The following is a 14,367-nucleotide window of genomic DNA, read 5'->3' as shown; positions in this document are numbered from 1 at the left end:
TATGCAATTAGTATGAATGAATGAATGAATGAATGAATGAATGAATGAATGAATGAATGAATGAATGAATGAACACTGCATTGTTTGTCTTTAAAACTTTATATCAAACGCTCGTGCCCACATAAAAATGAAAACCCTTCATTGTCTAGTCTCATAAATAAATGTGCCTCTTTTAAAAGTTTGTATGTATCACACATGATGCAAATGATGTACATAGATTTTAGGTGTTTTCGTTAAAAATACAAGATTATGTCTTTCTTCAGAAAATTTAAATGCAGAAGATTTAGAGTTAAATATGTAAAACATACAGTTTAACTGTAACACCAGCTGTAAGTGAGTGAACCAGTGAAAGCTTGTCCCTGAAACATAAGGTTGAGTTGTGAGCCAGGAGAATGTGACACTGGTCTCTTTTCAGCAGCTTGGGTCTTTAGCAACGGCTAAGCGTTAGCCTCTGTTGCTTGCTGTCACTCTCCATACACCAATGAAGCTGAGCAGAAGCTGAACAAATAACCCATTAGCCACCCAGCAGGTTTAGTCACAAGCATGTTGGCTAACTTTCACAAGGAGGAGTCGATATCAGCACTTTCTTGCTTTGTTTATACAGTTACATATGTCTGCATCCACAAGACCCCGAGCTCGTGCCTGAGCAGAGGCCGATGGCAGAGTTGGAGAGCAGGAGCACCGGCGCCACCTGACTTCCTTCTGTTCTGTTCGCAGCACATCTGAAGATGGCAAACGGCACTGTTGCTCACACCCCTCCTCGATCGGCGCATCGTCGTTGGACCCCTGCCACCAATCACGAGCCAACCGAGTTAACAGACACTTCCGCTCCACACACAACGAACCATCTGTTTTTAAGGCAAAATAAATAATGAAATAATGTCCCCCCTAACACCACACCACGTGTCCTCTTTCTAAAGCTGCATAACAGCGAGCTGTAATTTATGTGGATTTGTTCTGACATGGCTCTACATCAGCCTGTAGTGTTTTGCTTGAATCTGGATGGCTGTGTGTGTTATTTTGCTTGGATTTGCATTTCCAGACGTTTTATCTTAATTGACTTGGCCGGGCTTCTTAGCATGATCTTTCTCTATGACTATAATGGGTCAAGGTGTAGAGCTACTCACCCCTTTAAAACACCAACAAATCTCTAAATGACCTGCTTTGGCTCTGCATTAACAACAAAACTGACAGAGATCTACAATTGTCCCTATTGACAGTTCCCTTGGATAGCATTATGGCTTTTTGATAGTTTATTATTAGATCATTTTCTTCTTGCAGTAAATATCAATGTAAATGTATAATAAAGTCCAGTTTCATAAAATTAAATTACAACTACAAATTATTTGACTTTAATGTATAAAATAATTCACTAAATTTCTGGAGAAAAGTTGTTTAGTCTGTGTTACAGGTGTAAGAATTGTGAAGTGTGACTATTTTCACTAATATGACGCCCTGTTATGTGTTTTTAAATCTGTTTTTACTTGATCGACCCAAGGAGGAATGTGGTGTGATGCACCTTTATCCATTTCCAGATGAAGGTGTGAATTGTGTCTGTATTTAAGTGTTGCAACTACAATCTTGTTGCCGTTAGGGGTTAGTCTTTTCTTTTGGCATTAAATAGTTAAGTTGCATTGTAATAAATACATTATTTATCAGATTTGACTCAGAGGCTGTATGTTAGCAGAGAGATCTAATTTCTCTGTAAAAACTAAGCAAAGGAGAGAAAGAAATGTCATCACTCAAGGAACCTGTTTCTAGGTTATTTTTTAAAGGCTATTTCAGGAGCTGGTTATAAATGTGTCTGCCTAAATTTACCTCACTTACATTAGTCTCAAAGCCACCCCTATTAGTGTATTTTCCAAGCTCCTAGATGACCACACTTCATCTGTGGAAATTACACGGGCAAAGCACATGAATTGTAGTCTTTTAACTTTTTATAAGCGAGAGTTCATTATCTTTTCAGCTGAAGTGGATTTTCTGTTCCAAGGTTGAAACCTGAGGAAAATCTGAAGCAATTTATGAAGGTTCTCTTAAAGTGCTCAATCTTGTCGAACAAAGACGTTTAGGTATCATATTTCCAGACCTTGTCTCACCCTCCCCACCTCTAACGCCCTGTTCTCTTTCCCTTCTTCTTTCACTGGAGTGACAGATGGGTTGGCCCACCTCTCTGAGGACGGTCTTAGGCAGACCTGTGTACGCCTGACAGGATGGCACAGATCAAACGACATTGTGGAAGGTGAAGAGCCTTTTTGTTCGCCAACATCACTGTGTGATGCGAGGCAAAGGGGGCTAGTGGCAGCCTGACTGGCTGGGACAGATTCAAAAAGTGCGAGACCCTGTTTTGTGTACAAAACGATGGCACAGGCAGCTGGCAGAGAGCATATGACTGATAAGGTGCTGTTTGTCATGCGAGTAAAATCACCACACTGTAATGCTAAACTTTCTAATAAACTACTTTCATGCACCTTAGTTGAACAGTAAATCATTTTGCATTATAATGCTCAGTTGTTCCTAATATAATGACTCGTACTACATTTACTAATAATCTTAATCTAATCCAAAATAGACACCCAATTATATATTTAATACTGTATGCACATCACATGTAATCAGTACGTTTCTATGATAGATTTTTTGTAGACACACACACACACACACCCACACCCACACCCACACACACACACACACACACACACACACACACACACACACACACACACACACACACACACCTATATATAAAATTATTGATAGAAACCAGTGATTTTACTTCACAAAGCTCACTTCCATCTGACCAATCCGATTATTGTTTAATTTATTAGTTTATTTTTCTTTTTTATTTATTCTGTACTTGTCTAAATTGTAATATTCCAAATGCATATATGAATGTAAAATTAAATCATTAAATCTAATCAATTAAAGTTCTTTTAATTAAATACTTTTTTTAATCAATTATCTGGCAACTTTATTTTTCCAAAATAAGAAGTAACTACTTTACATATCCAAAAAGCCAACGGTGCTTTAGTAATCAGTTTCGATCAGTCTGAACTCTGGTGCATTAAATAGATTTTGTTTTTGAAAAATATCCTGCAGAAATAAACTTCAAAATCCATGCAATTCACAATCACAATCAAGTGACACTTCTCTGGATGTGCGTGACCCTTGGCTACAGCGATGCACTACAGCCAATTTCACCACTATATGAGCACACATCAAGAGCAATTCATCAGTGTCATGCATGTCTCTATAAAGCCCCTAACCCTGTGGGGTTTCGTCTGCAGTAAAGCCGCCAAGAGAGCAACGGGCAGCAATGTAATGAGTGTCAACCAGTGGCAATGCCTAGAATCAGTCTCTGCTCGCCGTCAATTACTGCTCCAACACCACACTGCTCTCTGGAGTCAGCAACAACAACGCCGGCTTTGATCGGCTTGCTGAGAGCAATTATCAACCGAAGCCTTGGCGCGTAAATCCAATATGAGATCAAAATGTAAGCTTGAGCAAGCAACGGATGCACTGAGGAGGCCTTCACAGCAATAATGTTGCGTTTATTAAAAAAAAGCAAGACCTTTGATCATGATGTACATTTACAACATAAAGCGTAGCGTGTACAAGATAGGTGTGAAAGCCGAAGTGGAGATGATTAGGTCGTAATTGTGTTCTGGTTGAGAACTATATTTACACAGTCATCACGCTTTTCAGATTAATACAACTCTAAACCCTTTGTTGTATAGCTTAAGCAAAGCTTCTTCAGTTGACCTAAATCATTTGCCTTTGCGCTGTGGATTACTCTGTGAATGATTTATGTCTTTTAGCTGTAAATGGCTGGCTATTCATGTGCAGTAAGTGCTTTTTTCTCAGCTTTTCTTATGTGCCTTGTTGAGGTGCTCCAAACACATTTGGTTACACTAAGGCCCATTTGGTTTCATTTCTCTTGTCAAACACTGCCAACTGGGACATAAACCATTTCCTATGAGCAAACATGGCATGCTGTAAAGCAAAGTGAGACAACACGAGCCTCTGCAAACACAGGGGTGGATGGATGGGCACGGCGTGCCGGGCTAAATGGCTTAACACCAGCTACTCTACTAATGGAGCTGACAGAGCGAGCAGGCGTTTGTTCACTGTAGAATGAGAGAGAATAGCAGAATTACTGTCAGCCCAGTGAAACATATGGTCAAAGTGTTTGTTAAATACACATTTTAAGAGATTGGGTGAATTGATTATGCACTCAGCTGTTGATGGGTTTTTTGCAACGTTAGATGTACAATGATTGATTTTTAAAAATTTATAGCCTGTATTTTGCTACAATAAACAGAGGAAAAAATTCAATTCCTCACATGATATAAGCATGGCTGCATTACAGTGCCCAGAGAGCAGTGTTTCCATTTTGGTAAGGAAACATCATTTGTAAAGGATTTGACTTCATGACCCTGGTAGCAAATCTGAGCAATAAAGGATGGAGTGTACAGTGAGTGAAGAGAATGATTCATTCAGAGAAAAGCTTTCAATAAAAGTGAAAAAATTATTACTCATTACATTAAATATTATTTACCATCATTTATTCGTGTTTTGCCTCCAATAATTTTAAAGATGTCATAAAATCTATAATGATGTATCTTGGGAAATGGAAGGATTAATGTTATAGACAATGAACATTTGTGCTTGCTTACCTTTTTTCTGTAGAAGTTTTGGTGATGGTGTGGAAAAATGATTGCCGTTATAAGGTAACGCTCCTGATTAATACAGTGGAGGCATGACATGTATGTATAAAACCAACATAGACCATGAATTATGAAGTTTAAGCTGTTTGGTTGGAAATTATGAAACCTTTCTTTCATCAGGATTCCCCTTTTAACTCCTCAAGGTTCACCATCTAAAACGTGACATATTTTGAGGGTAGAGTTGGTTTTGCATGATATTTTAATCTGAGCCATTTGAATGAACCACCATCATTTGTGTCCTCTTGAGAACCGTGACGATCATTTTACCAGACAAATTTGACCACAGCTCTGTGCTAATGCATGTGCATGTCTGTCTGTGGCCCTGGCACTCAACTACGTTCACACATTAAAAACAAAAACAAAAAACATACCGAGAGATTCCACTTTGATTTTTTTTCTACAAGACTTTTTAGTTTCAGACTCCAGAGGAGAAGAAAGAGAAGAAGGAACAACTCAATTTGAAATTAAACTCTAATCAAAAGAATCTGTCACCTTGTCACCTGTGCTTGAGGATTAGTGCCATTTTCAAAAGGTGTATTAACACTAGGGTTGATTTGTCATCTCACCTTTCTAAGTTATGTGGAACTTTAAATGATCCTCACATTTTCTTAAAATGTTATAATGCGTAAAGTTCTTCATGGGGCCACATGAAATGAATAACTGAATAATCATTGCTTATGTTCATTATCTAATCTTCACTCACTTTAAGTCTTCAATTTAGTCTTTCTGTAAATTTGCCTATATATATATATATATATATATATATATATATATATATATATATATATATATATATATGGTTGCATTATATAGACAAATTTACAGATGTGTCTTAATCAGGTAGCCAGAAAATCTTATGATTGGTATATAATTAGCTCACTCTCAGATTTAACTCTCGTTCCCACTGGACTCGCAGCCACAGACGCAAAGCTCGGGTTTGATCTGAGGTGTAGGACACACCACTGGTTTGTACGCTGGGCTTTTTTTCCACAGCCTGTCAGGAACAAGTTTATCAGGACCAACGACTGTCTTTTAAATGGACTATTTGCTAATCGGGGAACAGTATCATGTATATCTTGTGAAAATATCTTCTTGAACTATCTTTTTTGATTCTTGTTACACACACACACACACACACACACACACACACACACACACACACACACACACACACACACACACACACACACACACACACACACACACACACACACACACACACACACACACACACACACACACACACAGTTGGATAGAGCTGGATAGACACTGAGCACAGGCAGTATCTTTTAATCTAGTTAAATTATAATCAATTTTTGTCTTTTTTTATTCACTGTTATATTTTTAAAAAATCCATCCAAAAACCTTGAAAACAAATTGTAAGTCTAGATAGAACCATATTTTCTGAATGTTTACATAATAAGACAGAATGCCAAAAACTTTCTTAGATTTATTGTAATTTAAGTTAAATTAGATATCGATTTTCCCTGGACTGACTTTTGAGCAAAGATTTACTGTGGTTGAATCTCTAACAAGGAAAGAAATTCTCTTAAATGTATAATTGTCAGAATATATTCAAATAATTTCCTGTAGGTGTAACTATAACTAAGTAACAAGCACAAAAATGATTTTATCAGTGACCCAAAAGTGCTCTAAAAAAATGTCAAAATGACTAAAAAAAAATAAATTCCATTATTTGAGGAGTGACCACTCATTTGTAGTTCAACACCGTTTTATTACAGAAGTGTAGCTATTGCCATTTCCTCCTCAATGCTGAATATATTCTTACATTCAATAAACACTGACTTTCATTTTTTTCTGCTGTAAAAAAGACAAAAACATGAATGAGTGTACTGCAGGGCATAGCTGCCATCTGTTATGGAACAACTACATGTATCCAATCACATGAAGAAGCAGCATTGATGTGTAGTATCCTGAATATACATGTTCATGTTCAGAGATTACGGAGGAGTTGGGAAACGACACATTTATCTCCAACCGTTGATGATGAATTCTTTAAAAGAATAAAAAATGATTACAGGAAAGCTAAAATGCAGATAATAATTAGGATATAGATTTGGCCTAAGAATGTGTGGAAATACGAAACAATAGGTTGTGTTCAATAAAGGATTGAAATGGATTAACATACCCTGCAAAATTATATATATATATATATATATATATATATATATATATATATATATATATATATATATATATATTAAAAAGAATTGAAATGACAAACAGCATAGGGTCAAACCAGGTTTCAAATTTTAAACAATCAGTCATCGGGAATGTTTATTTTCTCTCCATGTTCAGGACGGAGCTGAACGTCCAAAAAAAACAAATAACACAGACATTTGCAGTTCCTCTGTTGTAGTACTTCATCACTTATTTCTTAATAACAGGTAAGTGGCTTTCATGGGATCTTGCTCACCCGCTGATCTGTGAATCACCTTAAACGTGTGCTTGTTTCATTTCACGCTGGAGAGTTTGATAGGCTTTTATTCAGATACAAATACACTGAATTATTAGCTGCTACTCAGCATGACACCAAGTAGATGGGTAATGAAAATAAATGAGCACTCCACAAATGATTTAAAGAGATCTTAGTAAAAGAGGTTGAGATTTATTCACCCACATTCTCCAGACTAGAAACCTGTCTAAATAGATGAACACATATTTCCAGAAAAAGCCAATTTCTCCAGAGATGGCCCAGTGAATCTGGCATGCTCGAATCCCCCCATTTATTGTAAAAGAAACAAACATCAAAGGAGCGACGACCGTAACTAGGACAGTAGGTTTTACACTCTGCCCGTCTCTGTCCATAAAGTGCACTCTTTGTCCCGGGGAACGACTGAGACGACGGATAGAGGAATCCAGAGAAGTCCTGATCTCACGCAAGATTCATAAGAATTCTAGTGACTGAGAGCGATTTATTTGTTGTTGTTGGATTTCATATGAATGGAGTTGTAAGAACAGCTATGAGCGATAAACCCCTGCCCCCACCACCACTGATATGTTCGTAACTTTTTCATACTAGATGTGGATTCTTACGAATTTTAAATGGTGAGACCATTGTGGCAGAGTCTGTGCTCGGTGATCAGTAGACATAGCCTTCGCTGTAAGGGTGTGGGTTGCAGTAGGCTCCTTCCTGAACGTATGCCATGCTTTCGTCGTAGTGTGACAGTGGCACCGTCTCTTCCTCGTTGATTTGCCTCTCCATGTCGGTCTTCAGCACGGGCCGCTGATTGTCAGGGAAGGCCATGGAGAACAAGGCCTCGGGGTCGCACACAAACTTATACACGTATCTCTCACCTGCCACCTGAAGAGGCAAAAAAACCCAGATGTGATCAGTGTTACTTTACGGTCCTGCTCAAACATGGACGTGAACATATTTTACTAGCTTTGTAATAGATTATTGCAGAAAAGGTAATACATATTAGATAAAACTTAATGCATTTTTTCATAATGCATTAGCTTTGTCACATCCTTTACCTTCTGCATGATCCCTTTCTCGTAGTAGTAGCGTAATGAGCGGCTGAGTTTGTCGTAGTTCATGGCAGGGCGATTCTTTTGGATCCCCCAGCGTCGTGCCACCTTCAGAATAAAAAATGGCCATAACCACAAAAGAAGATTTCATTAATTCTCGACCGCAATCGCTCTTTATCAGGGAATGGTCTCTGATTATATACGACACATATTATTTTAGTCTCTAAAACTCCTTCAGGTGGACACACTGTATATATCATTAGAGATGTGCTCATTAGAATGAGTGAAGCATGGCAGATGTTATGGCACCTGTCCGTACACCCCCTGCTTCTTTTTTAAATCTCCCTCCTTCTATTCTCCCTGAACCTGCCACAGTCTGCCCTTTTTCATTCACGTCGTCCACCTGCCTGGTCAAACCCTGCAGCCCTGGGTCACCTGATGGCATGAATTGGCCCCCTGTCCCCTACAGCTGCCCAATGGGCCTGTGCCAGCTTCCTCCACACACACACACGCACACACACGCACGCGCACACACACACACACACACACACACACACACACACACACACACACACACACACACACACACACACACACACACACACACACACACACACCACACACAGGCTAAAGGGAGCTCTGCTGTGCTTGATGCAGCTCACAAACACAGCACTGTTAGTCTCCTTGAAAAACCTCAGCCAGTCAACATAGCTTTCACTTTCAAAATATTTAGCAGTCAGCTCTCTGCTGTGTGTTGTGTTTGGAGGGACATAAAAGCTTTCTGTCTATAAAGCAAGACCTGGCCTTCTTTATGGCCATCAAATCATGGCTGTGAGTTCAGACTCAACATTAAACATGGTGGTTTGAAGGAGGAGTGAAAATAACCTGATATGCTTAAATAAGGTTAGGCTTAAATTTGGTAAAGTGGACTAAGTGATGAAGCAGTTCACAGCATATTAATGCTGCAGATCCTGATTTTAAACTAAACTTATCTAGTAATAATTTCTTGAAACATAGTTAAAGTTTTAGGTAGCATTATTGCAGTGTCTATACCCAATCTTCTGAAAGCAAGGCAGAATAAATAATTAGTTAACTAAATAAAATGAACTTTTATGTTCTGTTTATGCTCACAGTGATCAGGTCTTATTCTCAAATCCAATTAAAGTATTTTTATTATATTTATTTTCCCCCGCATGAGAGTGCATTTCCTGCTTAAATCAGCTGGATGAACATTACAAAATAACAAAAGTTTAGAAATCATTGGCACATTTCCTCCATCTTTTATGTGTACTTTCTAACGTATGTGTGCAAAGGAGAATTCCCATAAAAATATAACACGGATGTTATTTGGCCATGATTAATCGCTAAATTATCATAGTAGTAGATAATATACAGTGGGATATTTAATCACCAAACACTTTTGGGTTATTATTCTCTTAAAATGTATTATAAGGAAACTACATCTTTGTACATTTAATACATGTAAGAATTTCTCTTACTATACATTTACATACAGTTATTTATAAATAAAATAAATAAATAACAAAGTTAAATGTAGGTAGTTTTCACCTAAAGTAAGCCCTAATTTTAATTTGACCTTATTTACTAAAGACTAAATCCTAAGATTGTTTCAAGCTTGATGATAAAAATGGTTAGAAAACATAGCTCTAAATAATATTTAAACATGACCTAGCTCTTAAGGGGATTGAGTGATGAGAGATTTTCCACTTAATAGGACGTGATCTTTTGCAGAAAAATGCAGAAGCTAGGATTGATTTTGTTTGCAATACCTCCTCAGGTTCAATGAGTTTGAACTCCATTCCTCGGCCAGTCCACGCAATGAAGTGGGAGTTGGAAGGGTCATCCAGCAAAGCCACCAGGAACTGCCAGAGCTGCAGTGAGCCTCGCCTCTGATAGGTGGGACCCTCACGGTAAAGCCCTGCCTCCTGTTTGATGTCCCCTGCAGGTATGAAACAGCTGATCAGGTCTGGGTTCAACACTGTGTTTTCACTGAGGAGTACAATCAGTCTCACAGGTCGGAATACAGGACACTTCTACCACTTAATCCCCAAACCAAAGCAGGTTGTAATAGTGGAGAATAATAAATGAAGTAATTAGAGTTAATATGTTAAATATCAAATATCAAATGATTTGCCATGTTTAATATTGTTGCATTATTTATTACACCATTTTGTATCAACAAGCAAACAGTTAGCTCATATATATAAAAATAATAAAATACAAATAGATAAAATAATAGAAATTATATTATTAAAAAATAAAAATATAAACATTTTTATCTGTAAAAAAAGTTTTCATATTTTACAATAAATATCGGTTAATGTATACATTATATGTATTGCCTTTTACTTCATATTCACAAGAAATATTATGAATTAACGATTTAAAAGTATGGAAAATGAAACAATAGGTTACAACTGGGCTGTGAAAAGTGCTGACACCTGATGATGCAGGCAGGGAAATAATTAAAACAAACAAACAAACAAACAAACAAACAAACAATGAAATAAATAACAAATAAATAAACAAATAAACAACCTCATCCCTGCAAAACTATTTCACTTCCTGTGTAAAGCTGAAATCGAGCACCTATTTCTGACATTAAAGCAGTAATTACAGTAATACCTAATAACAGTAATTGTTTGGGACAAACTGATTTTTAATTGAATCGGTTTGTAATTGTGTTATTCTAACTATCTCATTGTTGATGAAAGCAAAACATGCAAGAACCCATATACATGCACACACACAGACACACACACACAGACACACAGACAGACACAGACGCAGACGCAGACACAGACACAGACACAGACACACACACACACACACACACACACACACACACACACACACACACACACACACACACACACACACACACACACACACACACACACACAGAGAGTTTCATCTGCACGGCTGTGTTTAATCACAAACCATATAGGGTACTGATTTCAGTAAAAACTGAAGATCTGATATCATCAATTTGAGGTGTTACATACAGGAAGTATGTTAGGTGTGTACACCTGCTTCGATTTATATTTAGATAAAGTATGTGCTGTTAAAACACATGGGGAATAAATCAAAGCTTTCAGTTAGACATTTAGGCTTATGGATAATGGACTGAGATATTACTATTCAATATCTATATTTGTGATTATGTTCCAAAATCGAACTTACCTTCAGCTTTTTCTGGTACTACACAGGTGTCATCATAGAAATGCCTGACGCCTTTATCAAACATGCAACCTGCAGCAACAAGCCATGTCTTATTATTATGTACACAGGTATACAGTCCAAACACACAGAGCCTACTTTACTTTATACTGAACAATGTGAAGCTTTAGACAATACCTTCAGTTCTGTTTGCATGAGCCAAATAACCCTCTTGTCTCAGATAAACCGAGTGGCAGCTTGGCACTTCTGCACGACATAAAGAAGTAAAGAAAATGACACTATGCACATAAAAAAAGGATCAAAGACCTGCGAGCATTTGGCACTAGATTTTTCATTTTGTTATCTTGTCGTGTAATTCAATCAACGCAACGGTGCAGATTCTAAGTGAATGCTCAATAAAACAGCTAACCCTGTTCATTTGAGCCTGTAAAGATCTTTCAAGGCCTCATCCAAGTAATGGCCCTGTCAATGAAATTACTGCTAATTAAATTAGACACTGCCCTCCCATTCTGTCTACAGCACACAACAAACACACTCTTTTTATGCAGCTAACTTCTTCTAAATGACAAGATGATCACACAAAACACGTACAGTTTATCTCTCAGATAATCAAAACAAACGAGTTATAAAGTAAAGGTTTGGTTTCTAACCGATGATCTTATTTGAATTATATACAGATGCAAAATATAAAATATGAATATTTGAAAAAAAAAAAGTACATCAAACTGTAATAAATGTAAGCTTCATATAATAGATTTGGAACCAAAATGCAAAGTGACATGTCTGTTTCTCAGGAGAGGGGGTTAGGGCATGTGTCCTGATTCACATAACCACTACAGGAAGCAGCTGAGGGCCAGACGCTACATTCCTTCCTGACAGGCTGCTCCAGAGTACCTCGCTTTTTTTGTGAATGAACAGCAAACGCCATTTCATTCATGCCAGAGCTGGGCCAATAGCCTGGGGGCCCCATGGGAGAGATTATAGGGGCCCTTCTCTCCTCCCTGCTCCAGCCAGGCCCTCAGGAAATGAGACCAGAGCCCCCATTTCTCTACTAATGCACTAATTCTATCAGTCACCCCATCCCTCACAGAGCCACGATCTGCCTTTAGAAAAAAAAAATAACAGCATTTACCGGAATAGTCTCAGACTCTTTCCTGTCATACTTGCGGAGGTTAGTTCTCGGCTGAGGGGAGATTATTAGCGAATTTAGGCTGACTGTTCCCGCTAACCAAATGATAAACATCTGTGTGCTATGTATAATTAATTAATTTGTAAAAATGTGCTCTAGAAAAGAGGATAAGCTGAAGGGTGCCTGGTTACACACACACACACACACACACACACACACACACACACACACAAGGAGATTATACTGTAAACAAGATACAAATATAACACTATATTCAATCTTTTCAAAGGATTTGCTTAATTTAACACAGACCCAGTGTAAGAACATCTTACTCTAACAACTACAGGGCACTGTCTTTCTCCTTGACATAAACCATATTAATAAGTGCTTTTTCATGTTTACGTAAATTACCTGAGTCATAGGTGAAATCTCGTGGCTCTTGCTTTATCATCATGGAAGGAGGGTAGGATTGAGGCAGAGGGGCTCCCACCAAGAGTGGATGCTCAAACAGAGGATCTGAATATTCCTGCTTAAACCCTTGAGACTGGAAGGGAATACTGGGTTCAGACATTTGTCTGTGGTACAAGGGCCGGCCGTCTCGTCCCATCGGAGCCGGCGCCGGAGAAGGAAATGAATGACACGGCTCTGATAGCTGACGCCGGAACCTGGGTAAAGTCGTTGCGACAGCAAAGTCAGCAAAGAATTTAAAAAATTGAAATTAAAAACAAACTTTTAACACAAACATAACTGTGTATCAGCTCAATTTGTTATACAGCATGAGGTAAGCATGTATTCTGAATAAACTTCTACCTAGTGAAGCACATCAAGCACATCAAGAAAAACCAAAACAATCACCTCTGATGTGTCTCATTCAGCATTACAGACATTTTAGTGCCAACACTAGTCAAGAAAACAAACTTCTGTCCCTTAATATAAAAATACAAAATGAAGCACTCAGTTCATTGCTGAAGACTCTTTCAATCTGGAATGGAAAAATGTTTTTCTCTATCAGATTGCTTCTGTATATTTGCCCTCACTTGAGACTGCATCAGCATCATTTAGAGTTAAGTTCAGTTTCTACATCACATTCATTATTATTAAACGTGCCATTTTTAATGTTTTGCTGGTGTCTTCTGCTGTGTTGTTGACTTGCACACACACACGCAGACACACACACACAGACCCATACCAAACCCAGCGATATTGTACTGAGGAAATGAAATACAATTTTTTAAATAATCACTACCATCTTACTTCTTCAGGACATTTTTTCTCATTGTCCTCCCAGTTTGTTGACAATAAATAATTACTAATAACCTTCTGTCATCAAGTGTCTTGAACCACTGAACGTTTTTCAGATTTGCCAAAGCCCCAGGTTGATAACTAAAACACGAAACTTGCAGAGAGATAGATTTACTGTCAATCTGAGACATCCTGCTACTATTCTGACACTGATTTCTTCCACCCAGTTCTGTTGTATTGTCCTGGCAAGTTAGCATGCACTGTGTTTCCCACTGTATTCATTTCTTATATATATATATATGAATTGTATTTGCACTCTAGACAATGTACTGTGCAACTGAACTGTTGTTGAAACACAATAATACTCACTTTTATAGACACTATAATAGATTTGACCTTATATTGGTGCAAACTGTTAATAATATATTAATAATAATATTTAAATAATGACATCCTTTGATGAATCACGTTTGTTTTTAAGGTACTGTATGACAGAAAATATGACTGACACCACCCTAGTACTTTAATAGTAATTTTCAGTTATTACTTCAGTGATAAGTGATAACACACATAAAGGAT

At 37.7% G+C, this 14,367-nt stretch overlaps 1 protein-coding gene across 4 annotated transcripts in view; it reads right to left on the bottom strand.

Annotated features, from left to right (window-relative positions):
- Nucleotides 1-7,213: 7,213 nt before the first annotated feature.
- Nucleotides 7,214-14,367, bottom strand: part of etv1 (ETS variant transcription factor 1) — a 17,771-nt gene continuing 10,617 nt past the window's right edge. For all 4 annotated transcript variants that reach the window (XM_027145084.2, XM_027145093.2, XM_027145125.2 and 1 more), the window contains 6 exons: nucleotides 12,958-13,211; nucleotides 11,595-11,663; nucleotides 11,421-11,489; nucleotides 10,007-10,176; nucleotides 8,223-8,324; nucleotides 7,214-8,049 (listed from right to left, as the gene is read on the bottom strand). In XM_027145084.2, the coding sequence (XP_027000885.1) occupies nucleotides 7,828-8,049; nucleotides 8,223-8,324; nucleotides 10,007-10,176; nucleotides 11,421-11,489; nucleotides 11,595-11,663; nucleotides 12,958-13,211 (886 nt within the window). In that variant the 3' untranslated portion in view covers nucleotides 7,214-7,827. The remainder of the gene's footprint in view (nucleotides 8,050-8,222; nucleotides 8,325-10,006; nucleotides 10,177-11,420; nucleotides 11,490-11,594; nucleotides 11,664-12,957; nucleotides 13,212-14,367) is intronic.

This window comes from Tachysurus fulvidraco, chromosome 11, assembly GCF_022655615.1.
Source record: "Tachysurus fulvidraco isolate hzauxx_2018 chromosome 11, HZAU_PFXX_2.0, whole genome shotgun sequence".
Taxonomy (NCBI): Eukaryota; Metazoa; Chordata; class Actinopteri; order Siluriformes; family Bagridae; genus Tachysurus; species Tachysurus fulvidraco.
This window is presented reverse-complemented; position numbering and strand designations above follow the sequence as displayed.